The sequence below is a fragment of the Anguilla rostrata genome, chromosome 5 (assembly GCF_018555375.3).
Source record: "Anguilla rostrata isolate EN2019 chromosome 5, ASM1855537v3, whole genome shotgun sequence".
Taxonomy (NCBI): Eukaryota; Metazoa; Chordata; class Actinopteri; order Anguilliformes; family Anguillidae; genus Anguilla; species Anguilla rostrata.
The window spans coordinates 16567951-16594375 of NC_057937.1; the positions used below are offsets into that span (position 1 = coordinate 16567951).

Genomic DNA, 26425 nt, shown 5'->3' on the forward strand with positions numbered 1-26425 from the left:
CTGTGTGTTATTGCAGTGTACCGTTACTCTGCGTCGCTCCTGCGTGTGTCATTACTGTGTGTTATTGCAGTGTACCGTTACTCTGCGCGCTCCTGCAGTGTGTCTTACTGTGTGTTATTGCAGTGTACCGTTACTCTGCGTCTCTCCTGCGTGTGTCATTACTGTGTGTTATTGCAGTGTACCGTTACTCTGCATAGCTCCTGCAGTGTGTCATTACTGTGTGTTATTGCAGTGTACCGTTACTCTGCGTCGCTCCTGCGGTGTGTCATTACTGTGTGTTATTGCAGTGTACCGTTACTCTGCGTCGCGTCATTACTGTGTGTTATTGCAGTGTACCGTTACTCTGCATCGCTCCTGCGGTGTGTCATTACTGTGTGTTATTGCAGTGTACCGTTACTCTGCGTCGCTCCTGCGGTGTGTCATTACTGTGTGTTATTGCAGTGTACCGTTACTCTGCGTCGCTCCTGCAGTGTGTCATTACTGTGTGTTATTGCAGTGTACCGTTACTCTGCGTCGCTCCTGCAGTGTGTCATTACTGTGTTATTGCAGTGTACCGTTACTCTGCGTCGCTCCTGCGGTGTGTCATTACCGAGGAGGGGCCTGGAACGCAGCTGCACCGTCTGACTCACTCTCTCCCTGGGCCCAGCTCCGACACAGACAAAAACCACAGAAGTACACACTCACAGATGCACAAACTATACAAGTAAAGTGCATGCTCACAGATACACAAACTATACAAGTAAAGTACACACTCACAGGTGCACAAAATATACAAGTACACACTCTCAGATACACAAACTATACAAGTACACACTCACAGATACATAAACTATACAAGTACACACTCACAGATACATAAACTATACAAGTACACACTCACAGATACACAAACTATACAAGTACACACTCGCAGTGCAGATACACAATACCAATCACAAGTACACACTCACAGGTGCACAAACTATAAAAGTAAAGTACACACTCACAGATACACAAACTATACAAGTACACACTCACAGATACATAAATTATACAAGTACACACTCACAGATACACAAACTATACAAGTACACACTCGCAGGTGCACAAACTGTACAAAACAAGTACACAATCACAAGTACACACTCACAGATATACAAACAAACGAATCGCACATAAACAAATTTACACACACAAAAGGCGCATTCAAACAAGTACAGACTCAGAGGCGGAAAAGACTCGCGCATAAAGACCAGAAAGAGAAGAACACGGACGTGGTCACGGACCATAGAGAGCGCAAACGAAAGCAGACAAAAACGTGACGCGCACAAACCACGAGCCGCCGGCGAAACACCCACGCAGCAGCGCGCTCGCCCCCCCCCCACCCCAGCCCCGGCGCCTGGCCGCAGGCCTCAGGCCTCGCTCACAGAGAGACTGCGGGGCGAGCGAAGGCAGGCCGCGCTCGAGCGCTGCGAGCCGCGCGGTAGGCGCGCGATGTCGGTTTAGCGCCGCTGCCACCACTAATCCGGTCGCTGGGCGCTGCTGCCAGGTCACGGTCTCGACGTGTTCCACGGGCACGGGCGAGCGCTGCCGCGTTGGAGCGTACGCGGTTTCGGGACCGGGGCTGCTCGTCGAGGAGCGCACCTGTTCTCTGTGTTTTTTTTTGTTTTCTAGGCGCTTGCAGCATGAACAGAATGTCCTGGAGGGTTGTGGAGACCTGTTGGGTGACAGGGTTGTCACCTGCAGGCACTTGTGACATACATCTGTTTTCTGGCGACCACCCACCCACCCACCATCTCTCCTCCTCCCTGTGTGCCCTCCCCCCCCCCCCCTTCTACCCCTCCCTCTCTCTCTCCTCCCTCTCCTTCTCCCTCCCTCTCTCTCCTTCTCCCCGCTCAGTAACTTGATGCAGTTCTGTCGAAGATGAGGCCGGGGAAAAAAACCAACAGTAAACAGCTGCGCGCATAAAAACCGACGGCTGTTAAACCGCTCAGCACAAGACGACAAATAAGGAAGAGCACTATTCTCCGCTCTTCCTCTCTTACCCTGTCTCTTTATTCATGCTGATTCTTAATTCTCAATTTCTGTTTTATGCAGTCTCGCTCTCTCTCTCTCTTTAAAACTGTTTCGTACAAGACGACAAATAAGGAAGAATCGTAATAGTTCTGTTCTCCGTTCTTCGTCTCTTTCCCTCTCGTTATTTATACCGATTCTTCATTCTCAGTTTCTTTTCTGTGCAGTGTCTCTCTCTCATTAAATCTTTTTTTTGTACAAGACAACAAATAAGGAAGAATCACAATAGTACTATTCTCTTTTCTCTGTCTCTTTATTTATATTGATTCTTCCTTATAAATGTCTTTTCCGTGCGGTCCCTCTCTCTCTCTCTCTCTCTCCCTCTCCCGCCCTCGCTCAGGCACGGTTACTATGGTGTCCTGGAGCAGCGCTCATGTGCTTGGCCGGCCGGCAGGCCGCGGACGCGGGCGTGGACGCTTTGGCAGGGTCGCTGCAACAGACGGCCCCGGTTGGCTAATCTGCTTACGTCGGCTGTGGCTCTTCAGCGCAGCGCGGCTCTGTGTAATGGAAGCCCCGGTAATGAATAGCACAACAGGTGATGTGTGCTAATTCCCTCTCGCGCAGACTTATACAAGCACTCAGCTATTAAACTGTGCTTGGGTTTTTTTTTGCGAGGTGAACTCCAGACTTTGAGGTAGGGGGCGCCTGCGAGCACTTTGTCGCATGGAAAAATTTCACTTGAGTGAGAAAGTGTTTTTTTTTGTTTTGTTTTGTTTTGTTTTTTTCTTTCCCCCTGACCTACATTGAAAAGGCAGTGACAGCGGTATGTCTGTCGGTCCTTATGGCTTTTTTAACAGCACATTAACGACCACCCCCCACCCCCACCCCCACCCCTCTCTCACCTCCACCCAACACCCCGGGACATGGAGCTAAACATGTTTACATCGTCGGTCTCCACACTCCCGCTTGATACTGGGGTGCTGGGGGGAGGGGGGGGGGAGCACGACACCCCCAAACAGCCGAAGAAACAGCATTTCTTCGGCTGTTTGGAGGTGTCGTGATTTGCAGAGTAATCCAACTGGCTGCCTGCCTTGGGCGTAAATGCCACTGCTGGTAGCCTAGCTCCAGCTCTGCTGTGACACGGAGCCAGAAACGAGAAGGCAGGCCTGCTCTAAATGTGGAGTAAGAGCAGCTGACTTTGGTCATTGGTCACTGACCCTTTTGGGTCAGCTCTGATTGGTCCAGAGTGCCCTCGGGCTCCGAGCGCATAGCGTCTGAAGAGTTCAAACGCTTTTTTTTTTTGCAAAGTCACTTGGGAAAAACCAGATATCGATCTTTAATGTTTTACCGCAGGTGCAAAACCATTCATCATGCCGTGAATCTCTCACTGTACATTCCGTTGACTCAGACTGACAGCCTGCTGGTGGCTTTAAGGATAAATTAGCCTGGAGATTTCATTCATAGCCCCCGATTGGCTGCGTGCTCAAGATTACTGGTATAGAACAGGTTTTTTCTCTTTTCAAATTTTTTTTGTAAGTGTGACAGAGTTTGATGGAGTTGCCTGTCAGTGGCTCGTGTGTTTTTTTGCGTTTGCCTTTTCGGTTTTTTTGTGTAATTAAAACAGTTTAAGGTGCCATTGGCTAACAGCGAGGACCCTTTCACACACTGGGCTGAGAGCTGCTGAGTGCGGGCGCCCGCACCCTCGTTAGTCCGGCTGGTAATTGGCACCCTGGTGTAATGACGGGTCGCCTGGGAAACCTGAGGGCCACTCAGTGGGCAGAGAAGCGATGCGGTCTCAGCGCTGTGTCGATGTGTGTCTGTATTATGGGCTGTAGTGCGTTAATCTCACGTCGGAGGCTGCTCTTGGGGTTAACCCCCATTGTGGAGGGTCATTGGAGAGCAGATATTTGAGACGGTTTGTATATCGCAGCCCTCCACAGGCTGCGTTTTAACACACGCTTCAGGAGTTTACAAGCCTCCCGCCTGGAATATATGAGATTGTGCAACGTGCCACTGAGTCACCTGAGCTGAGACTATTGGGGAATGGAAGCAGGAGTGTGTCTGCATTTCATGTCTGTGCATACATGCATCTATGTCAGTGTACCTGTTTTATTTTAGTACAGTTTTGTGTGAGTAAATATATGTGCACGCGCATGTTTTTTTGCGTGTTTGTGTGTGCATGCATGTGTGAGTGCGTGTGTGTATGAGGGTGTGTTTGCGTGCGTGCATGTATGCGTGTGTGGCGTGTGCGCGTATGTGTCAGGTTCCCTGTGTTTTTGTTTGAAACCCTTTTGGGAGAAGATCTTGATGGGGCAGGAAAGGGGAGGGGCAGTGAGTACCGGGGGCGGACCCACAGCAGTAGCATATTGCAGGGAAAGTGTAGAAATGGGGGGCGTCTGATACTAAGAGATCGATATTTCAGCTCCTGCTTCACCTGCATGATCGCAGATTAACATCCACAGACCCAGTGCCCATACTGTACAGCACAGCTGTAAATAATTGAGTTGATTGTTTTATTTGCCTTTTCAGGAATTAGCTTTGTGGTTTGAAAGGCAGAATAAATAAATGAATGAGTGAATGACTGGCTCGAGTGAACGCCAGACAGTAGTATATTTTGGCCTCTCCAGGGGAATACGCTGATGTTTGCTTTGCGTGTGTGTATATGTAACACTCAGGCATTGTAGTGAAACTAGCAGACAGGTTTACAGTCGAGCGACACTCCGCTCTGACTCCGACGGTCATGTTGACAGACAGACGCCACTTGCGTAAGAGCAGGCACAAACGCGCAGGCACAAACGCGCAGGCACAAACACACATGCACAAACACACATGCACAAACGCGCAGGCACAACGCACACGCACAACGCTGCGACAAACGCGCGGGCACAAAGCGCAGGCACAACGCCGCGGCACAAAGGCAGGCACAAACGCGCAGGCACAAACGCGCAGGCACAAACACACATGCACAAACACACATGCACAAACGCGCAGGCACAAACGCGCAGGCACAAACGCGCAGGCACAACCGCGCAGGCACAAACACACACGCACAAACGCGCAGGCACAAACGCGCAGGCACAAACGCACGCGCAGCGGTACGAAGAGCGCGGTTATCGGGCCCTGTAATCCCGTTAGCCTCTCACGGGACGACGGCCAGGGGAGGGCTCGGGGCAGAGGCCTAATTAGAGTAATCGGCCGGGCAGGCGCTCTTCTGGGCTCATTAAGCGGCCGGCGCCCCCGCGCTCATCGGAACGGGAAGGGGGGGGGGGGGGCGGCCCCGTCGCGTCCCCGCCTTTAAACCCGCCGTCGCCACGCCGACACGCTCCGGTCCTGCCTTTCTCCGACTCCTACCGTCCTTTGGGAGAAAGGGCAGAAGAATGTGGAAAAATTTAAATGCGGCTAATTAAAACTGCCCCGGGCACCGCCCTCAATTCGCCGCGCGCTTGATGGTGTAATGCCACCATGAGCGCCCTGCTTGATGGTGTAATGCCACCATGAGCGCCGTGCTTGATGGTGTAATGCCACCATGAGCGCCGTGCTTGATGGTGTAATGCCACCATGAGCGCTGCTGAGGGGTAATGCCACCAGAGCGCGGCTTGAGGTAATGCCACCATGAGCGCCGTGCTTGATGGTGTAATGCCACCATGAGCGCCGTGCTGATGGTAATGCCACCATGAGCGCCTGCTTGATGGTGTAATGCACCATAGCGCCTGCTGATGGTGTAATGCCACCTGACGCCCTGCTTGATGGGAATGCCACCAGAGCACCTGTTGATGTTATGCCACCATGAGGCGCTGATGATGTAAGCACATGGCGCCTGCTGAGTTAATGCCCTGAGCGCCTGTTGATGGTGTAATGCCACCATGAGCGCCGTGCTTGATGGTGTAATGCCACCATGAGCGCCGTGCTTGATGGTGTAATGCCACCATGAGCGCCGCGCTTTTACTTCTTGGAGGAGGTAGAGAGGGAGAGAAAGAACGGAGGCCTCTTTCGGACCGCAGAAGAAGCCAGAGGTTTTTCCAGAGAATATAACCCACTTCCTGTGTTTCTCCGTGTAGTGAAAGCAGAGGATTTATTTCAATGCTGGACATTGTGCCGCAGTTTTAGGACTTTCATTATTCATAATAACACCAGTCCTGCACACACACACATTTTTACACATGCATGAATGCTCACACTGGCATGCAGAAATGCATGTACACACAGAAACTCTTTTTACATGCGCATGCACACGCAGATGTGCACGTGCATGTGCACATACGCTTGCACACAGATACTTATGCGTACACACATTTGTATATATATATATATAGGCTATATAGTGTGCACAGATACGCACACACAGAACCACGCATGGACACAGACTCATGCATTGTAGAATGGAATTATTTTATGAATGATCCTCAGCCAGTAGACGGGCGTCTCGCTCTGCAGAGTGCATGATCGCCGGGTCACATGGCCATTTTCCTCTTGACATTCAGAGAGCCCTGGCCACGGCCATCCCATAATAGTCCCGCAAGATTAAGGTCAGTGAAGCAGGACGGAGGTCCGGAAAGTCAATGTCACCGCTTTGAGTCATGTGGTGTGCCAATTCGGGACCAGGAAGGAGGGGCGTGGCTATGCTAATCACCATAGCGTGATGTCATACACCGCGCACTGTGGCATAGCTGAGGGAATGTGTGTCTGTCAACCCGCTGGTGGCACAGGAAGTGGAGGTCATGGGATTTCAGTGCTGCGGAAGGGCATTTTGAGGGGGCGTGTACTAGAATAAGAGGAGGAGGTTCAAGATGGCTGCCTCCATGTCGGTTCCCTCACAGCGATTTCTCACCCCCCCCCCCGCCCCCCGTCCTCCCCTCCTCTCCCCCCTCAGCCATCCCAGCTGTCAGAGAACAGAATTTTGCTGCCGCAGCATCTAGTGACAGTCAGCCCTCTTAGCGCCCAGCTGGGGATTAGACTGACGGAAGGGCTTAGGAAGAGGGAGTCAGGGGTGTGGGTCTGTGTGAGGCAGCCGGTGACCGCCCCCATTTCTATTGTAGTTTATTTATATATACATTTATATATGCATTTTAGGGGAGGTCGTTTTTTTTGTTTTATTTTACTGTAACGAGTTGGGATTTTGAGGTGGGATTTGAACCCGAGCCTCTCGCTCGCCCGTAGGCTCCAAAGGCTAACTGGTTACCAGTCAGCTAAAGGAAGAATCGCCCCTAGCCGAGAGCAACGTCCTTATTTTGAATGTGAATTTAAGGACCGTGTCGGCCAGAGAGTGTTGTCGCGGTAACCCGCTGCAAGGCCTTCGCTTTGCTGCACCTCACTGTGCTTCACTAGCGACCTAGCCGAGCTACAGCCGCTACTTTAGCGATAACAACTCCATCCTTTTTTTATTCATCATCATCATCATCATCATCATCATCATTATCATCCACCGCCACTCCATGTCCTCAGCCCTGAAGGCTTCCACGGCTTTTGTAAATATGGCGAGTCCTCTGATTAAAAATGCAACGGTGGTGTCAGAGGCAGCCGGGATAATTTCCTTTTTAAAATGATTCATTTTATAAGTGTGGTGAGGGCCCTGATTAAAAATGCAACGGCGGTGTCAGAGGCTGCCTGGATAATTTCCATTTTAAAATGATTCATTTAGCCTAGTCACCCTTTTAGGAGCAGGCCCTCTTAGGCGCAGTGCTAGAGCCTGTGGTGGCTGATCCAGGATCAGTTTGCTCACCCTGAGCTCTGGCCCCAGCCATTCAGAGGCAGATGCTGGAAATGACTGGGAGTCAGTGCTTTGGGTCCTCTGTCTGTCTGCGAGGCTCTCTTGCCCTGCAGTCCAGCTCACTGTAAACTAGCTTTTCTTCCTAAACTGTTGTTCGCAGTAACAATGGTTCAAGTTCCTGCAATGGATCAGTGGTACATTTTTGAGCCAGGGAATCCGGTGGTTACATATTTGGGTTTATGTAGGGGGGAAAAACCTTTGCCAGTTTTGGACCAGTTTTGAGTGGATTGTTCTGGACAATGTGGTGGAATGTTTTTCAGAAACAATTGAGGATTGGAGAGTAATATTCACAAACTCACAGGAGCCACACCTCCGCGTCCATGGCGACTGCAGCGGACAGGTTGAGCCTCAGCACCCCCCCCCCCCCCCCCATGTGCCCGTCCTCTTATCAGCACGGAGGCAGGCGCGGGAGGAAGCGGTGGCGCTCGTTACTCAGACCGCTTAATGGCGCTCGTTAACAGACGGGGATTGATGGCCCCCTCAGGTGACCAGGAGGAAGGGGGGGGGTGCAAGTCCTCGCCCCGCTCGCTGACAGGTAGAGAAATCACTCTACCACCCCCCCCCCCCACCCCCCCATGATGCGCCTGCCGAACAGGAGATCGGTAAGGACGGTTAGTTTGCATCAGCCGCAGCTGCAGAATCATGCATCTGGGTGGAAAACAGCCCAGGTTACTGCTGAGGGGGCCGGACGGTGGGTAATAATGCATTTCCTCCCGTGCAATGCGTTTGCCCAAAGCTGTCTTTATATGTGAAATGAGGACTATGTATAAAAAGGGCTGCAATTCCTACATGATATAAATACCATCAAATTAAAGATTAAAGCTGCACTTTAATCTCATATTCATTGTTTCAACAACAAAAGTTGTCTCACTAAGAAAAGAAAAAAGATAAGTAATGGAAAACGATGTAACTATTGGTGTAGTGCATTTTGCTCCCGTTATTATGAGCAGACAGTCAGTTGTGTCCTTTACTCTAATCCTTGTAACAACGCTACATTAATATTTCCAAACTTAATGCTTAAGGCTACTACATCCCTGACCACAGAAATGCTTAGCTAGATGTAATGTGTTGCAACCAAGATATTTGCTGGATAAGCACACGTTTTATCTTCATATTTAACCTTAGCTATTGGTTTTGTGAATCAACTGTTATAACCTGTTGCTATAGTTACGTTTACTTTTGGTTTGGTATTTCTAAGCCGACAATTTTAAGTTTTTGTGTGGTGATTTAGAACTGTAATGAGGCAAAGCACCCAGATTACCATGCTTGAACAGAAATGTAGGCTAATGCATGACTGTCTAACAATCAGAATTGAGTATTTATCCAAACCATGGTTTTATTAAGCAATAAGGCACAAAAGGCTGTGCTATATGTGTGTGTGTGTGTATACATATATATATATGTATATATATATATATATATATATATGTAGCTATATATATATGTATAGTATACATACATACATAATAGAAAAGTATGTGCATGTATATACGTGTATGCGTTATACTGTGTATATATAGATATTAATGTCACTGGGCACTGCAAATGAAATTGTAAATATGTCACGGTGGTTGGTTTGTGTGCGCGATTGTTTCCCTGGAGACGCAGCTCCAGAGTTTTCCTTCTGTAAACAACTGGCAGGTCTCCGGCACCTTCAAAGGCACACGGCCTCGCTCGTGTGGCTCGGCCAGCCAGCGCGTCCTTAAATCTCTAACCCCCCCCCCCCACCGCTACCCTTCAGCCCCCAACCCCCGAGGCGTGCCACAGTATGAGCTTCGCGTTTTTCGACGTCGAAAAGGCTGTGTCGACACTCGTCCGAACTGGCGAGCAGATGAAGCTTGTTTTAATTTGGAGGTTTGTGGGGGGTTTGGGGCGGTTGTTGGGATGGTGGGGGCTCGGTGTGTTCATTAATAAAGCTCCTTCCTGTTTGGGTCTCTGGGAGACATGCAGGCATGCGGAGAATGGAGAATATGCGTCTGAAGGAGCAGGTTTTCAGGAGGGGGAGTCGTGTGGATGAAAGCCTGTGTGCGTCTGTTCCTACTTGAAGGAGCAGGTTTTCAGGAGGGGGGGTTGTGTGTGTATGAAGGCCCTGTGTATGTCTGTTCCTCTTTGAAGGAGCAGGTTTTTAGGAGGGGGGGCCGTGTGGATGAAGGTCCTGGTCCTCCGAGTACTCAGACTGTTCTGGAATGTTGTGTCCCTGGGGACCATGGTCCTACTGTACGGCACTGTAGTAAATATAATGCTACCAAGAATCTCCTTTTTTGTTTGTCGCGTGTTTCTATTTTCAGACTAAGCACATATGTAAATATACTCTGGCGCCTTTATTTCAGTTTCCTCCCTAAATAGGTATCTGTGAGTAAGCAGTTTGCCCCTAGAGAGTACTTAGTGGAGTGGGTAGGACACTTTGTCTGCTGTGTGCTAAGACCAGAATCCATTATTTTTGTAATTATCTCCTCACATTTCTCTAGACAAAAAAAACACAGGTTGATTTTCAACAATGCTGCCCATTCCGAGCATGAGGAAGCAGTCAGAGCTCTGTTAAAAGTGCATGGTGCAGACAATCACTCAGGGTTGATGGGTAGACAGAGGGATGTGGGAAGGTGGGAGGGGCCTGGATGCCCAAGTAGCTTCTGACGTGCGTTCACTGGCTCCGCCTCCAGCTGTCGGGCTACTGAGCCCTCTGTGTGTGACCTAGATTAGGTCTTCAGGTGAGATTCTGTGAAAAGAGACTCCACTGCTCCGTGTGCATGCGTGCACGCGTGCGTGAATGTGCATACATGCGTGCTTGCATTTGTCTGCAAGTGCGATTGTGTGTCGTTGGGGTTGTGGGACAGGTGATTGACAGCATCAGGGGAACCTGCACCCCCACCCCCACTCCTGCTGCTGTTTTTGTCTTTGGCTCAGATGTGTGTTTTTTTGTTGCAAAGTATTATGGGAAACCGGGGGAACCCACAGCGTAACTGGGTCCGTGGTGAGTGATGGACTGACCCAGACACTTTGCTCCACAGGAGTGTGGAGGATTGACGTGGAGGCCCAGTGGGGGTGGGAGAGGGGTTGGGGGGATTCACATGGGGGCCCAGTGCGGGTGGGAAGGGAGGGGAGGGGAGGGGGAGGCAGGATTCACATGGGGCCCCGGGGGGGCGGGTGGCAGGGTGTATGGTGCAGAGGAGATGGTATGTTAAATATGAAGGCATGTGTGGTGAACAGTGGGGTTGGAGGGGACTGGGAGTTTTGTGTGTTGAGGAATTTGCCAAAGGCTTCATGTGTTTTTGTGTGTGCGCACCTGTGTGTGTGAGCATACCTGTAAGGGTATGTGTAACAGGTGGTCTCTGTGCGTTTGTATATGCACATCCCTGTGAGTGCGTGTGTGTCTGCACATATATCTGCATTTCTGTATATTTATTTGTGAGTGAGTGAGTATGTGTGTCTGTGTGTGTATGAATGTATATGCATGTAGGTGAATGTGTGTGTATGTGTTTTTGAGCGTGCATGTGTGTGTGTGTCTGTGTGTGCATGCGTCTGTGTGTGCGTGTTTCTGACTCTGTGTGTGCATGTGAGTACGTGTGTGTGTGCATGTGTGTGTGTCTGTGCACAGGTGCAGACTCTCTGCGTGTCTGGGTACAGAGCTCCCAGCAGGCCGTCTGCTGTGCTCAGAGACAGCTGCTCCCTGGGGGATAAGTATTCCGATCTCCCCGGACAACTGTTCCTTAAATCTCCTCCTTCCCTCACCCCCACCCCCCCTCTCGCCTCACCTCTCACCCTGAGACACCAGCAGCCATGCTTGATTTCCTGGCTTGCCCCATATACCATCATTACCCCAGCAGTCCTGCATCAAGGGCCATAGAAGTCCTTTTCTTAATTCCACTGCAGTCCTCATACTCCATTACCCCGAAATGCCATGCATATGCATGTCCATTATTCATTGCAAACCTTCATTGTTCTGCCTCCTCACTTTTCTGTTGCAAACACTTGTGTGTTGGTCTGTGTGTGTTTACGTGTACATGTGCAAAAGGGTGCATGTGTGCATATATGCGTGACTGTGTGTGCGTGTCCACGTGTTTGTGAAATGTGTGTAGGACTTGAAAAGTTGGAGAGGGTGGGTGGCTGGATATGTCTGATAACTTAACCAGTTTTCCGGTACCTGCGTTACTCGGGTCTCATATCCATTTCACGTGTGGACCAATTTCTTGCGCCGTAGACTGTGACTGATTGCGTTCCTGGTGTATTTTAAAAACAGACCAAAGAACGGCTTTGATTTTTTTAAAACTCTTGGATTCGTCTTCAAAGTAGCTCAACTGAGCTAGAAAACCGCGGACATGCCAACACTGTACATCTGGATTAATGCTATATTATTTTGTGCTTCAAGGAAATGAACAGGCGGCCGCGTATTTCGGAGCGAGGAACGTTAATTGCAGCTTGCAACGGTGACTGCGATTTTGCAGGGTGGTTCCAAGGTAGTTCTGCAAACCGCTACAACTCTGTTTTGGCTGGAAAGCGCGCTTGCTGCGAGATCCCGAGCGTGCTCTGCTCGCGCACCCGTTTGAGAAACTGTTTGTTTATTTGGTTTATGAAAATGCGGCCTTGTCTCCGGCTGTCCCCTGTTTGTTTTGTCACTTTCGGGCCGAATTCAGGGAAGGACACGCTGAACCTGTCTGGCTTGGTCGCTTTCTTCCTTTTGCATTTTAAAAGAGTCCTTTTTTGCGATCAGGTCCGTTTTAATTGGGTGAACAGCCAGACTGATGAAAAGACAATACAGTCTTCACTCGGTACCCCACCCGCCACAGTCCCAACTCCCATGGGCGGTCCTATACCCCCCATAGATACCGGATCTTATCATAGCAATACCATCAGAAATTGAAATGCCTGCATAATAGAGAGATACGTATACTGTTTAACCCTTTTGTGTTAATTAACATGCTAAATGTTAATGAATGAACATGTCTTTTTTGTGGTCTGGTTATGGAAAAATGGGTTTCATTGGTTATTTTAACATACTTAGTGCTTTTGCTTTGTTGTTTAGCCTTGTATGTATTTTTAACAGCGTAATAGATTACTTAATAGTTCACTTGAGAGTGGGTAGTCAGAGGTTAGATGATTAGAGTAGCAGCAGAGGCCTAATTCTGGCTAACAGGTCTGGACTCTGATACATTAGTGCCCCTCTGGCCCTCAGAACTGTGTTAAATCAGTCTCTGTGTGCTTAATAGGTGTGCTAATGGTCTATTATTAGCCCTCTCGCCCCACGGTGGCTTCTCACTCCGACGCGAGCGGAGGGCGTAGCCGCGAGCTTGCGACTGGCCCGTCGCCACGGCGACCTGCTGCCTGCGAGCCGGCGCCGATAAGGGGAGGGTGGGCAGCAGGGCTGGCAGCGGGTTCCGGAATGGTTTGCGTTTAGGGAAATGAGGTGTGCGTTTGGGCGTGGGGCTCAGTCATGGTTTCCCGCGTACACTGTCTCACGCGCGCGCGCGCACACTCACACACACACACGTACACGCACACACACACACAGACAATGGGAGCATAATGGAAGCAAGTGGAGGTAGCCGGATGACACACCCGTCGCCTTCTTCCAGCCTAGGAAATGTCCACTTATTCAAGTTCACATCACCCACATCCCCCCCGCCAACCGCACCCCACACCCAGAAAAAAATTTCCCCTACTAATTCCACACCATCATCAGTGTGTGTCTCAGTGTGGCCGGTTCACCAGGATCAAATCTAATGCAATGTCATCACCAGGGTTCTTTCCTCCCAGACATGACAGCTCAAAGATAAGATGTTGCGGTAATGTGAGTTTGAGCAGCATCTGATCTGCTTTAAACAGCCACAGCTTTGCAGAGTTAAGGGGCACACAGCTCCACTACTCCACTCCGCTGTACAGGCCATTTCCATTGGAAAAATAAACATACAACATGCCCCCCCCCCCCCCCTCAAAAAAAGTGAGGCGGAGCGGACAGTGGGGGGGAGGGGGGGGAGGGCTGTGGTAAGTCTCAGTGGAACACATGAAAGTCATTAAAGTTTAATGACGGCGAAAGCTGAGGGCTCGGCTAAAGATGTTCAGGCTGAAATAATTGGCGAATAAACATGCGGCAGTCTGCCCCCCCCCCTCCCCCACCCGGGTCCCCCTCCAGTTGCTTTTCCTTCTGTGTTTTATGCACATGCCCCATGTGTGTTTTATGTTCATTAAGTCAGCACTGCTCTCTTTCTTGTTAGTTTTCGCATGGAAAAAAAAAACGGGTCGGCTGGTTTTGGGGGAGGGTCGTTACCGCTTGCAAAGCGGGTCCTGTAAAGGGGGTCCTGTTTCTGAGTAACGGCCTTGGTGCGCGCACCTGTCCCTGCTCTTGAAAACCCGCGTGCCCCTCGCCTCTGTTTCCCGCCGTGCCAGAGCCGTCGTCTGCCCCGTCTCGGAACCCTCGCCGTAGCAACCGATCCAGCTCACTGTGTTGGCGGGTAACCGGGCCGGAGCAGCGGATGGGAGGGTGGAGGGGAAGCCGGCGTGTGGGTGTGGAGGGATAGACAGAGTGAAGTGGTGCGTCTGTTTGAGGACGATCCCCTTTCTAGGAGAGCCTACGTTTCCCATGATCCTCTATGGCCGGGTTGCATCCACGGATTGCCACGTTAAGCCGCAGTCCTGCCGATATACGCCTTAGCTGTTGCTCTGGCGACTGTAACCTGCGGTGATCTCATAGCACATGCGCCCGCTGGATCGCTTACGGTGTTCCTTCTGGCTGTAAGAGGAAATGAAATCACATCGCTGCCATTGCATTATTAATGCGCTTGGTGGGCGCTCTGGCTAGCGCTAGAGGGCAGCTGAGGTGAAACCCCGTTTAGCCAGGTGCATGACAGCAGCGTCCCGAACGGAGCTTGATCTGGAGTCGAGGGTAAATTTCCATTTCGGTTGGGTCGGGTTCTGGAAATTCCACTCATTATTTGAAACATCCTCTCAGCTTAGAACAGTTTCTTTGAGCCTTTTTCCAATTAGAGTTTTGAGTGTTGGTTAATTTTGATTTAATCGCAACGGGAACTGATCGCCAATCTTTCCGACCTTCATGTCTGGGTCTTTGAACACAGGTCCACCTCGCTGTCCTTAAGCACTTCCTGTAGGAAACGGCAGTGGCTCCACTGAACTGCCCCTGCACTGGACTGAACCTGGACTTTCCCCACATGCCCTCATACCAGAGCGCACGGCAAGCCAAGTCAGGTCCACGGCCTCCGTACAATTTTTCCCCGGGGACTGTTGTCGGGGGCGGAGCTGAAGTGGAACCATTCAGAATCTAAGCTACAGTCACGGCCCAGTAGACGCTCTTCAGTGACTCACCCCAGTGCTTGTACTGTAAGTTCCCGTGTGTGAAGGGAAACTGGAATAAGCTCGGGGGAGATCAATCACCCGCTCGTCTGACGCTCGTCTAAAGCAGACCCCGGCATTTACGGCGGCTCTCATCTCTGAGCCGGGGTCTCAGACAGCGAGCGGCGGTCTGAGTGAGAACACGTGTGCTTGTGTAACAGAAGGGGAAACGGGGTCAAGTGCGGTTGGGTAGGACAGAGCGATGTGGCAGTTTAGTATTCTTTGCGGTGGTGAACCAGGGGTGGGTGGGTGGTGGTTGTGGAGATGGGGGGGTTCGAGGAGACCCTTGGACCTCTCTTTTCTCCTGTCTCCCCCCTCCTCCCTCTTTCTTTCCATTCCCATCTCGCTCCACCCCAATGGAAACAATGCAGCTGGTGAGCTGGAAGAGGGAGGGAGGGCCAGGAAGTGAGAGTGATGTCAGAGGGGGAAGCACAGGGGAAGTGTGGGAAAAGGAGGGAGGGGGTGGGCGGAGGGCGGGCCGGGCGAACGCCGGACTCCCATTTCCTTGCAGCACCTCCGCTATCCACGTCGATCTCTCGCTCTCTTGCTCTCTCTCTATCACTCTCGCTCTCTCTCTTTCTCTCTCTCTCTCTCACTCTCTCGCTCTCTTGTGCGCTCTCTCTCTCTCTCTCGCTCTCCCTCTCTCTCTCTCTCTCTCTCTCCCTCTTTCTCTCGCTCTCTTGCTCGCTCTCTCGCTCTGCCCCGGAGAGAGAGGGAGGGAGAGGGGGGGCCCCCCTGGAGACGAAGTCGAGGCAGCTCGGCCAAAGCCCAGGATCTCCGCGCTCGGCCCGCCCGCTCCAGACGCGCTCCCCGCTCTCTCCTCTCGGCTCCCGCCCGCGCCCAGACGCTACGCTCCGCGGCGGCCCCGCGCCGGCTAACATGTACAGCAGATATGGAGGTACGGCGTCCCCCTCACGGGCGCTCCGACTGAACAGCGCCAGCGGTTTGTTCCTGGGCTGGACGTGGGACGCGGCCGCTCTCTTTGGCTTCCATTGTTCGCGGCGTTAGCGGGCGGCCTTTCCTGCCGCGGTCACTGCTTCGGCCCCGCAGCGTTCGCGGTGTTAGCGGTGCTTGTGTCTTTAGCACTGCGGGCGTTGGTGACAGGGGAGGTTGTCAGTGGACTTTAAAGCAGCGTTTGTGTCAGCGGTGTCAGTTGTATCGGTTCCCTCTCTTGTGTTTGTGGTGTTTAGCGTTGGTGGTATTGGAGATGTTTACAGCCTCAGCTGTGTTATTTGTGTTAGTGGTATTGGCAAGTTAGCTAACGGGACAAATAAAGCATTATTGAGTTTGTGATAGTGTGAGTTTCTGATTGAGCTTGTGATTGGGTGAGTTTCTGTGGTGTCTGTGTTATTAGAAACGTTTTCACGCTAGGCGTTGGCGGTCGTGTCGGTGATGTCGGCGGTGGGCGCCGGCGGCGTTAGCGTCGTCGTGCCGACCGGGTCGGCCCCCGTGTCTGGAGGAACGCCTTCCTGGGAGGAGGTGGTGGGCTAAACGTTGGCCCTCCTTGGCCGTTTGTTTGAGACGCTTTAGGTTGAATTCCTGCGTGCGGGGCTGCCGATGTCCTGTTTGTCCAGGCTGGCCGTCTGTCAGCAGGAGCTGCCCTGTGTAAGCAGGTCCTATCTCCTCTGCTTCCTTTCCGTGGAAATCACAGCCCAGACTGAGCACGGCGGGGATTGGGAGCTTGCGTGAGTCGGGGTGTGTGCATGCCTGACTTGCTACGCTACTCGTATGTTACGGTGCGCTTTGGCGATAGGCTTATGTTTTTCTGTTTTATGTGTGCTATGCCTGTAAAGTTTACGATCTGAGTGTTTGCTTGGGAGAGAAATGCAGGGTGGGTTTGAGAGGGAGTGTGTTTGCTTGTCAATGTGTGTGCTTGTGCTCACGTGTGTGTGTGTGTTTGTTATGGTGAGTGTGCATTAAGGGATGCTGGATTTCTGTTATCGCTGTAGAAGGAACACAAACGCATCCCTTTATCTTCCTCATTGATCATTCTCCTCTTACCGGCATAGCTGCTAGGCTACACAGTTCCTGAACCAAAGTTCATTCACAGCCATTTATGACTATTTGTACTGCGCTTCCATACCAGAATGTGCGCTAGCATGGATCTTTGGGAGGAACCAAAAATAGCCTGTTGGTGTGTCATTAATGGGTTTTGTTGAAAATTGCTTTTGAGCTTGAGTCCGAATGAATTTTGATTGCACGTCTGTGAATTTGAAGTGGAAAATCATTACCGTATTGGTAATTTAAGTAAGCTAAAGAAGACTAAGTTCAGAAAGTGCAGGAGTGTGGGGTGTGCACTGACTTCCTGCTTTTAATGTTGTAGGGAACAGGGGGGGCAGGAAACAGTGATCAGCTCTGGGATAGAGAATAGGGGGAGGGAGACTGTGTGCGTATGTATGTGTGTGTGTGCATGCGTGAGCGGGTGTGTACGTGTATGAGAGCGTGAGTGTGTTAGATTTATTCTCATAGCTGAAGACAGAAGAGGGCTGCGGGTTCAAATCCCAGCTGTGACAAAGTGGCTGTGGTCTCCTCAGTGAATGGACAGAGCCTGTGTCTGGCAAAGAAAGGCACAGAGAGCGACTGTAAAGGTTATATTTGCGGATGTGAATGGGTTTGTTTGTGTCGGAGACAAGCGAAAGCTGTGCGTATCGCTGAAAGCGTGTGAGCGGGTTAGCGCGGAGGACAAAGAGCTTGCTGCGCTCTTAATTGGCGCATTTGTCCTCCTGGGTGAAAAACGACAGCCATTTGTCCTGTGCGGACTAGTGTCAGTGCACTGCACGCTGCTGCAGCTGCTCTGTGTGGTATTCCTATGTAGGCTGCTGGCTCTGTGGAAATGGGCTTGTGGTATTCCTGCAATTGTCATTCTTCATTCCTCTCTCTCTCTCTCTCTCTCTCTCTCTCTCTCTCTCAATGCACTAATAGAGTGGTTGCCACCGCCATGACACGTTTTAAGGCTCATGAGTGTGTTAAGGATGCGTCGACAGTTTAACCCTCCTGTTATGTTGCGGGTCAAATTGACCTTTTAAAGTTTGAAATCTAGGAAAAATACTTAAAATTATTTTTTCAGTTTGAAATTTCTTCTACTGGCCTTAATTAGTGTAATCAACATTTTAAATGAAAATGGTTCATTTCATGTATTTGCAAACCCCCCCGTATGGGGATTGACCCGGGAACATTTTTGCTGTACCTAAAAAATGAACAGAACAGGAGGGTTAAAAGGCAACAGTTCAGCGAGGGCTTCCAGTAGCAGCGCAGGCTCATCTGTTACCCCCCGAAGGCTCAGGGCCTGAACACGGGAAGACCGTGAGCGCAAAGAGCTCGTGCGAAAGCGCTCTGAAAATTAACGCAACAGCGGACGGGAGGCCGGCCGTAGAGAGAATGCTGGGAACTCTGTTCTCTGAGTCTCACTCTGTCGTCGGTCAGTCAGTCAGCCGCACCTCTCCAGAAAGATTGCAGGCGCCGAAGAGCCAGAGGGGCCGAGAGACACTGCGGAACTCGGTGCAGTCTCAGAGTTCCGCTTCCGGATGCTTCCCTTCGCCATCTCCTCCTCGGGGCCGAGGCGCTCGGAGCAGCGCCTCGCTGCTTCAGGGCCCGGAGGTGTGACCAGGAAGTCACCTGACAGGCCAGCAGGGGTCACCGGGAACCTGCGGCTGACCCCGACGTCCGCGGTCCGGTCGCTGCCCTTTCCGCTGGGTCGCCTGCGTGTCTCCTGAAATCGGACCGAATCCCAGGTCTCCCGGGAAACCCCTGATTGAATATCTGCCTTCTCTCACTTTCTTTTACTTTTTAGTGATTCATTTCCTTATTAAACCAGTCTTGTGCTTTTAGTTTCCTTATTACACTGTTTGGAATTACGGGTTTGTTTTTCCGTGGAGGAGTTGGGAATGGACATGTTGTAAAGTTGGACATGCATTTTATTAGGCAGTTATCTTCTCATTTTCTTCCTGTTTGTGTGCCGTATATCTTAACACGTGGCATGCGTCAGTGCTGCTGTCTGTTATCTCAGGGTGGGTGTGGCTCATATCTGTCATTATTTCACTTGCCATTATTTATTCACGTGGTGGCAGCGCGTGGTACATGCATCACATGATTCATTATTGCCTAATTAAACAGGTAAATATTTTTATGAGAGCCGGGTGAAACTTCAGGTGAAACGATACCTTATGGTATTTACTGCCCACACTACGTGTGGTACAGTATTGCTTCACGGTGTTGTTTATACTGCTGCTCCACGCTGCTGATCTAATCACTGCTCCACACTGCTGCTCTGACCACTGCTCCACCCTGCAGCTCTGACCAGTGCTCCACACTGCTGCTCTGACCGCTGCTCCACACTGCTGCTCTGACCGCTGCTCCACACTGCTGCTCTGACCGCTGCTCAACACTGCTCGTCTGACTCCTGCTCAACACTGCTGCTCCAATCACTGCTCCACACTGCTGCTCTGACCCCTGTTCCACACTGCTGCTCTGACCACTGCTCCACACTGCTGCCCTGACCACTGCTCCACACTGCTGCTCCAATCACTGCTCCACACTGCTGCTCTGACTGCTTTTCCACACTGCTGCTCTGACCACTGCTCCACACTGCTGCTCTGACTGCTTTTCCACACTGCTGCTCTGACCACTGCTTCACACTGTTGCTCTGACTGCTTTTCCTCACTGCTGCTCTGACCACTGCTCCAAACTGCTGCTCCAATTACTGCTCCTCACTGCTGCTCTGACCGCTGCTCCACACTGCTGCTCCATTCGTAGCTCCTTTGGTCCACTCCTGCTCAGCTCTCCCTTCCTAATGGAGTGCAGGCGGGCAGTGATGCTGCAGTCCGGAGGGAGTGCTTACAGACAGAGACCGATCATGTGTTTGAAAGCGATCCGGGAGACGGGTGGAGATCGTCATCTGTGAGTGGAAATAAAGGGGGGGTGGGGGGATGGAGAAAGGCGTCCTCTGTTTGGCCTCCCGGGGGGTTTAAAGCCCCGTACCTCGCTCTGTCCCGCAGAGGCAGAGTGGGGGAGGGTGCTCAGGTTTCAGCTCCAGGCTCAGGGGGAGTCTGTGAATGAGTTTCTCTGAGGCTTGGACCAAAAACAAGACACACTGGGCACAAATATGCAGGTATGTGTGTGTGTCAGAGTGTGTGTGTGTACGTGCGTGCGTGTGCGTGTGTGTGTGTCGGTGTGTATGTGTGCTTTTGTCTGAGGGAGTTGAGGCTCAGGAAGAGGGAGAGAAGGACAGAACAGAGGTAGTACACAAGCATGCAAGACAAAGGTAGGAAGGGAGGTAAAGGGTAAGTTTGGTTTTGGAGAGGGAGGGAGGGGGGCAGGTGGAGGCACAGACCTGCCCCTGTGTCGGTGGCTCTGTGGCGCGGCCTCAGTCATCGCTGGCCTCCGGGGCCCTGAGGAACAGACAGCCCTGGGGCTTCTCCAAATTCCATTTCATCATTATCATTTTCACCACCTTCTGTTGGGAGGCCCCCCGATAAGCACAGGAAACATTTGGAGAATAATGCAGCCTTCAGCGCTAAGGCTGGACCTCAAGGGCTCTGTGTATAGAGCTGTGGGACAGTCGGTCTGTGTGGCCCTCTCCCAGCCTTCCCAGGATGCTTTGCACCCCGCTTCCCACTTCCGCTCCTCTGGTGTTTGGGGACTCTGATACACCTCCCCTCGGCCCCCCTGTGCTGTTCTGGGTTTTTGGAGATACCCCCCTCTCCTCCCTCTCTCTCCAAAGGGACACCAGCCGCTGTTAATCTCTGTCATGTCTGGAATGTGTCAGAGGGAGGCTGGCTGACTGACGGGGGACGTTTGGTCAACAGCACGGCCTCGTCCAATTGGCTGTTCAGCTTTGTTATCCACTCCCAATGCCACGTTCTTTGTGTCTCATACGCCTGGAGCCCGGGGGTGGTGGTGTGTGTACACACACGCACACACACACACACACACACATGCACACACACACCCACATGTCTGTCCGTCATTCATTCAGGCCTTGCTCTGGTAGTGGGAGCAGTCTGCGCTGTTGGAGTTGTCACAAGGGAACAGTGGGACAAGCGGAGAGACAAAGTGAGTGAGAACGAAAGAAAAGAGAGACTGAGAGAGGAAGAGAGGAGGATAGAGAGAGAGACAGATAAGGTCAGAGATATAGATGAGTTTGTGAATCTGTTTGAGAGAAAAAAGTACAGAGGGTGAGTGTGAGTATATATATGTGTGTGTGTGTGTGTGTGAAGCAGAGTAGCATGTGTAAATTGGTTTGTTTGGGGGAAATGGAGTCTGACCATTTGTTCCTCTCTGGCTGACAGCATGTGCGTTAGTGTGAAACGGAGAGAAAGAGAAAGTGTGAGAGAGTGAGAGGGGGTGTGATCGGTGCGTGTTGCGGGACGCTGTGTTTTCCTGCGCCGTGTGTGACTGCTCTGCGGAAGGTTCTAGAGCGCTCCCGGGATAAAGGGACTGGGCCCGCGGAACAATAGCTGTTATCTGAGCGCAGGACGATCCTGAGCCCTGGCCTGCTGGCCGGCCGCGCCCCAATATGGAAACCCGTGGAAGGCCCCCAGCGCCCTGCAGTGAGGGTCCAGCTATTATTTTTTTGGGGGGGGCACCGTGTGATTCCACCATATTTAAATCGGGTTAGACCCAGTCTCCACCGGACCACGTAGGGACCGGATGAGCAGGGCTGAACCACGCCGGTTTCTTTGGGACAGGCCTGGTTGGCGGGAAGTTTGGGCTGGGGGGGGAAGCTTTTCTGTGTCCGGGGCAGTGGGGGGCAGTGTGGTGGTGGTGGTTAAGGTGACCCTGTGGAGAGGCTGAAACTGACCTGAGGTCAGCGGAGGGAGAATGTGTCGCTTACCTGTGTCCTGCTTGCCTGGGGACGTGCAGGATGGGGGAGATTCCGCTGAAGGTGTGTACTGGAGGTGCAGACTGGAACTTCTGCTCGTCTTCAAAGTGTGTGTGTGTGGGGGTGGAGGTGGAGGTGGGTGGGGTTGGGTTTGCAGCATATTTGTGGAGTATTATGAGGACCGTGTGCTGCGTATTTGAGACTCATTTGTTTGTTTGGTGTAATTGTGTTGTAACAATATTTTTAGAATATTATCTGTGTATTGTGGTTATGAATAATATTATCACTGACTTTGAAGTGTGTGAGCGTGTGTGTGGAGATGGGGAGTTTGTTTGTGGAGTATTTATTGGCTAGGGACTGTGTCCTGAGTATTTGTGATTTGACACAATTTGTTTCTTGAGCATAATGGTGTTACCTATTTAGAATATTATCTGTGTATTGGGTATAAAAATTGTATTGTTATTGGCTTTGAAGTGTGTGAGTTTTCTGCATTCTTTTGTATCTATAGGGTAGGGAGCATGCTGAATTTTGATTGTTCCTTTGATTTAGTGTATTGTCTATAATATTATGATTTTAGAACACTGAATTTGGTGTTGTGTAATTGTGTTGTCTTAATATATGTGTTCGTGTGGGTCTGTGTATATAGTGTTTGTGTGTATAGAGGGTGAAGACTGAGTAAATTTACTGCCTAGTGAGCATATAGAGTGGTTGAGTGACTTTGTGTGTGGGATATATGTGGTGTGCAGACTGTGTTATCTAATATGTACAGTATGTGTTAGGTATGTGTAGGGTAGACATAGTACATGTAAAAGTTTATTGCCACATAGTATACAGAATGTGGGTTTCTGAATGATGTTTATTTGTAGTATACAATGTGCGTGTTTGGTATGTGCAGTATTCTGGGTGAGCATGTCTGGAGGGTATTTATAGTGCGTTTGTGCGTTAGTGTAAGTGCATGTGTGTAGGGCAGAGTGTAATGTGATCTGTGTGTGTGTCTGCCGTGTGTAGTATTCACTGTGGATTCTGTGCGTGTGTACTGCCATGTGTAGTATTCACTGTGGATTCTGTGTGTGTGTCTGCCGTGTGTAGTATTCACTGTGGATTCTGTGCGTGTGTCTGCCATGTGTAGTATTCACTGTGGATTCTGTGCGTGTGTCTGCCATGTGTAGTATTCACTGTGGATTCTGTGCGTGTGTCTGCCATGTGTAGTATTCACTGTGGATTCTGTGTGTGTGTCTGCCGTGTGTAGTATTCACTGTGGGTTCTGTGCGTGTGTCTGCCGTGTGTAGTATTCACTGTGGGTTCTGTGCGTGTGTCTGCCGTGTGTAGTATTCACTGTGGATTCTGTGCGTGTGTACTGCCATGTGTAGTATTCACTGTGGATTCTGTGCGTGTGTCTGCCATGTGTAGTATTCACTGTGGATTCTGTGCGTGTGTCTGCCATGTGTAGTATTCACTGTGGATTCTGTGCGTGTGTCTGCCGTGTGTAGTATTCACTGTGGATTCTGTGCGTGTGTCTGCTGTGTGTAGTATTCACTGTGGATTCTGTGTGTGTGTCTGCCGTGTGTAGTATTCACTGTGGATTCTGTGCGTGTGTCTGCCATGTGTAGTATTCACTGTGGATTCTGTGCGTGTGTACTGCCGTGTGTAGTATTCACTGTGGATTCTGTGTGTGTGTCTGCCGTGTGTAGTATTCACTGTGGATTCTGTGCGTGTGTACTGCCGTGTGTAGTATTCACTGTGGATTCTGTGCGTGTGTCTGCTGTGTGTAGTATTCACTGTGGATTCTGTGCGTGTGTCTGCCATGTGTAGTATTCACTGTGGATTCTGTGCGTGTGTCTGCCATGTGTAGTATTCACTGTGGATTCTGTGCGTGTGTCTGCCATGTGTAGTATTCACTGTGGATTCTGTGTGTCTGCCATGTGTAGTATTCACTGTGGATTCTGTGCGTGTGTCTGCCGTGTGTAGTATTCACTGTGGATTCTGTGCGTGTGTCTGCCATGTGTAGTATTCACTGTGGATTCTGTGCGTGTGTCTGCCGTGTGTAGTATTCACTGTGGATTCTGTGCATGTGTACTGCCGTGTGTAGTATTCACTGTGGATTCTGTGCGTGTGTCTGCTGTGTGTAGTATTCACTGTGGATTCTTTGCGTGTGTCTGCCGTGTGTAGTATTCACTGTGGATTCTGTGCGTGTGTCTGCCATGTGTAGTATTCACTGTGGATTCTGTGCGTGTGTCTGCTGTGTGTAGTATTCACTGTGGATTCTTTGCGTGTGTCTGCCGTGTGTAGTATTCACTGTGGATTCTGTGCGTGTGTCTGCCATGTGTAGTATTCACTGTGGATTCTGTGCGTGTGTCTGCTTGTGTAGTATTCACTGGGATTCTGTGCGTGTGTCTGCCTGTGTAGTATTCACTGTGGATTCTGTGCGTGTGTCTGCCGTGTGTAGTATTCACTGTGGATTCTGTGCGTGTGTCTGCGTGTGTAGTATTCACTGTGGATTCTGTGCGTGTGTCTGCCGTGTGTAGTATTCACTGTGGATTCTGTGCGTGTGTCTGCCGTGTGTAGTATTCACTGTGGATTCTGTGCGTGTGTCTGCCATGTGTAGTATTCACTGTGGATTCTGTGCGTGTGTCTGCCGTGTGTAGTATTCACTGTGGATTCTGTGTGTGTGTCTGCCGTGTTAGTATTCACTGTGGATTCTGTGCGTGTGTCTGCTGGTCTGTGTGTGTGTCGCATGTGTAGTATTCACTGTGGAGTCTGTGCGTGTGTCTGCCGTGTGTAGTATTCACTGTGGATTCTGTGTGTGTGTACTGCCATGTGTAGTATTCACTGTGGATTCTGTGCGTGTGTCTGCCATGTGTAGTATTCACTGTGGAGTCTGTGCGTGTGTCTGCCGTGTGTAGTATTCACTGTGGATTCTGTGTGTGTGTACTGCCATGTGTAGTATTCACTGTGGATTCTGTGCGTGTGTCTGCCATGTGTAGTATTCACTGTGGATTCTGTGCGTGTGTCTGCTGTGTGTAGTATTCACTGTGGATTCTGTGCGTGTGTCTGTCGTGTGTAGTATTCACTGTGGATTCTGTGCGTGTGTCTGCCGTGTGTAGTATTCACTGTGGATTCTGTGCGTGTGTCTGCCGTGTGTAGTATTCACTGTGGATTCTGTGCGTGTGTCTGCCGTGTGTAGTATTCACTGTGGATTCTGTGCGTGTGTCTGCCGTGTGTAGTATTCACTGTGGATTCTGTGGTGTGTCGCCGTGTGTAGTATTCACTGTGGATTCTGTGCGTGGTCTGCCGTGTGTAGTATTCACGTGGATCTGTGCTGGTCTGTCGTGAGATCAGTGGATTCTGTGCGTGTGTCTGCCGTGTGTAGTATTCACTGTGGATTCTGTGCGTGTGTACTGCCGTGTGTAGTATTCACTGTGGGTTCTGTGCGTGTGTCTGCCGTGTGTAGTATTCACTGTGGGTTCTGTGCGTGTGTCTCCGGCTGTTGTGAATGGACAGACGAGTCTCTGATGGCCGCCTGTAATTCTCTAACCCCGTTCCAGACTGTGAGGGGAAAGTAGGTTATGTCAACAGGCCTGAGAGAGTGCGCAGGCAGTATCTCTGTCCAGATGTTTTTATATTCCCGGGCCGTCTTCCTTTGTACAATTTCCTGTGGAGCATGAGGGGGAAAAAAAACAGCCGACTTCCTGTCGGAGTGGCCGGTTCTCCCTGGAGCGGGTTTAGGGGGTTTGTTTTTTTGGAGGATGTCGGGTCTCGGCGGTCTGGCGTCCGCAGGAACGGGAGCCTGATGGCTAGGCCCTGGGATGCAGGGAGCTGACGGGCCACTCTGAGGCTCAATGAGCTAATCAGCACAGGGTGTGTGATCGGATGTTTTCCTGAAAGCTTCGCTGTGCGAACACTCCAGCGTGACTCCTGACTAATGGTGTGTGTGTGCGCGTGTGTGTGCATGTATGTATATGTGTGTGTGTGTCTGTGTATGTGTGTGTCTGTATCTGTGTCTGTGCATGTGTGTGCATGTGTGTGAGTGTGTCTGTGTTTGATTTTATGCCGGCCCCCTCTCTTTTGCCCTTTCTGTTCCTCTTACCGGTACATTCTATTCCTTTCCAAGCTTGTAATTCCAGTTATAGTTAATGACACATTTTCCTCGGGGTTTCAAAAGCAAAAAATTATTTCCATGCTTATTGTCCAGGCCTGTTTACCATAAAAAATAAGTGCTCATTTTGGATGAAAGCCCAACCCTCCGTCCCCCCTCTCTCTCACTCACTCTTGCTCTCTCTCTCTCTGTCTCTCTCTCTATCCCCCCCCTCCCCCCCTCTCCGTGTCTGTGGAGTGTGAGCACTCCTCACCTGTCTCTCATTCGCACTGTGCTATATTGTAATTCTTTATGTTGATGGGATGTTTTGCTCTTCCTGGTATGGTGTATGTGGCAGATGGCCTTGGCTACCTGTTTTTGTCTTGTGTGGAGCGTGCAGTACGGGAGATAGCGTTGGGTCTGGTGTAGT

General features: G+C 50.8%; 1 protein-coding gene across 5 annotated transcripts in view; it reads left to right on the top strand.

Annotated features, from left to right (window-relative positions):
- ripor1 (RHO family interacting cell polarization regulator 1) overlaps window positions 1-26425 on the top strand; it is a 92226-nt gene that overhangs the window by 34992 nt on the left and 30809 nt on the right. The window contains exon 1 of one of the 5 annotated variants that reach the window (XM_064335401.1): window positions 15838-15998. The exons of 3 other annotated variants lie outside the window; for them this stretch is intronic. In XM_064335401.1, the coding sequence (XP_064191471.1) occupies window positions 15980-15998 (19 nt within the window). In that variant the 5' untranslated portion in view covers window positions 15838-15979. Of the gene's footprint in view, window positions 1-15837; window positions 15999-21904; window positions 21984-26425 lie in introns of those variants that run through there. One more of the 5 variants, XM_064335400.1, reaches the window with a different exon arrangement.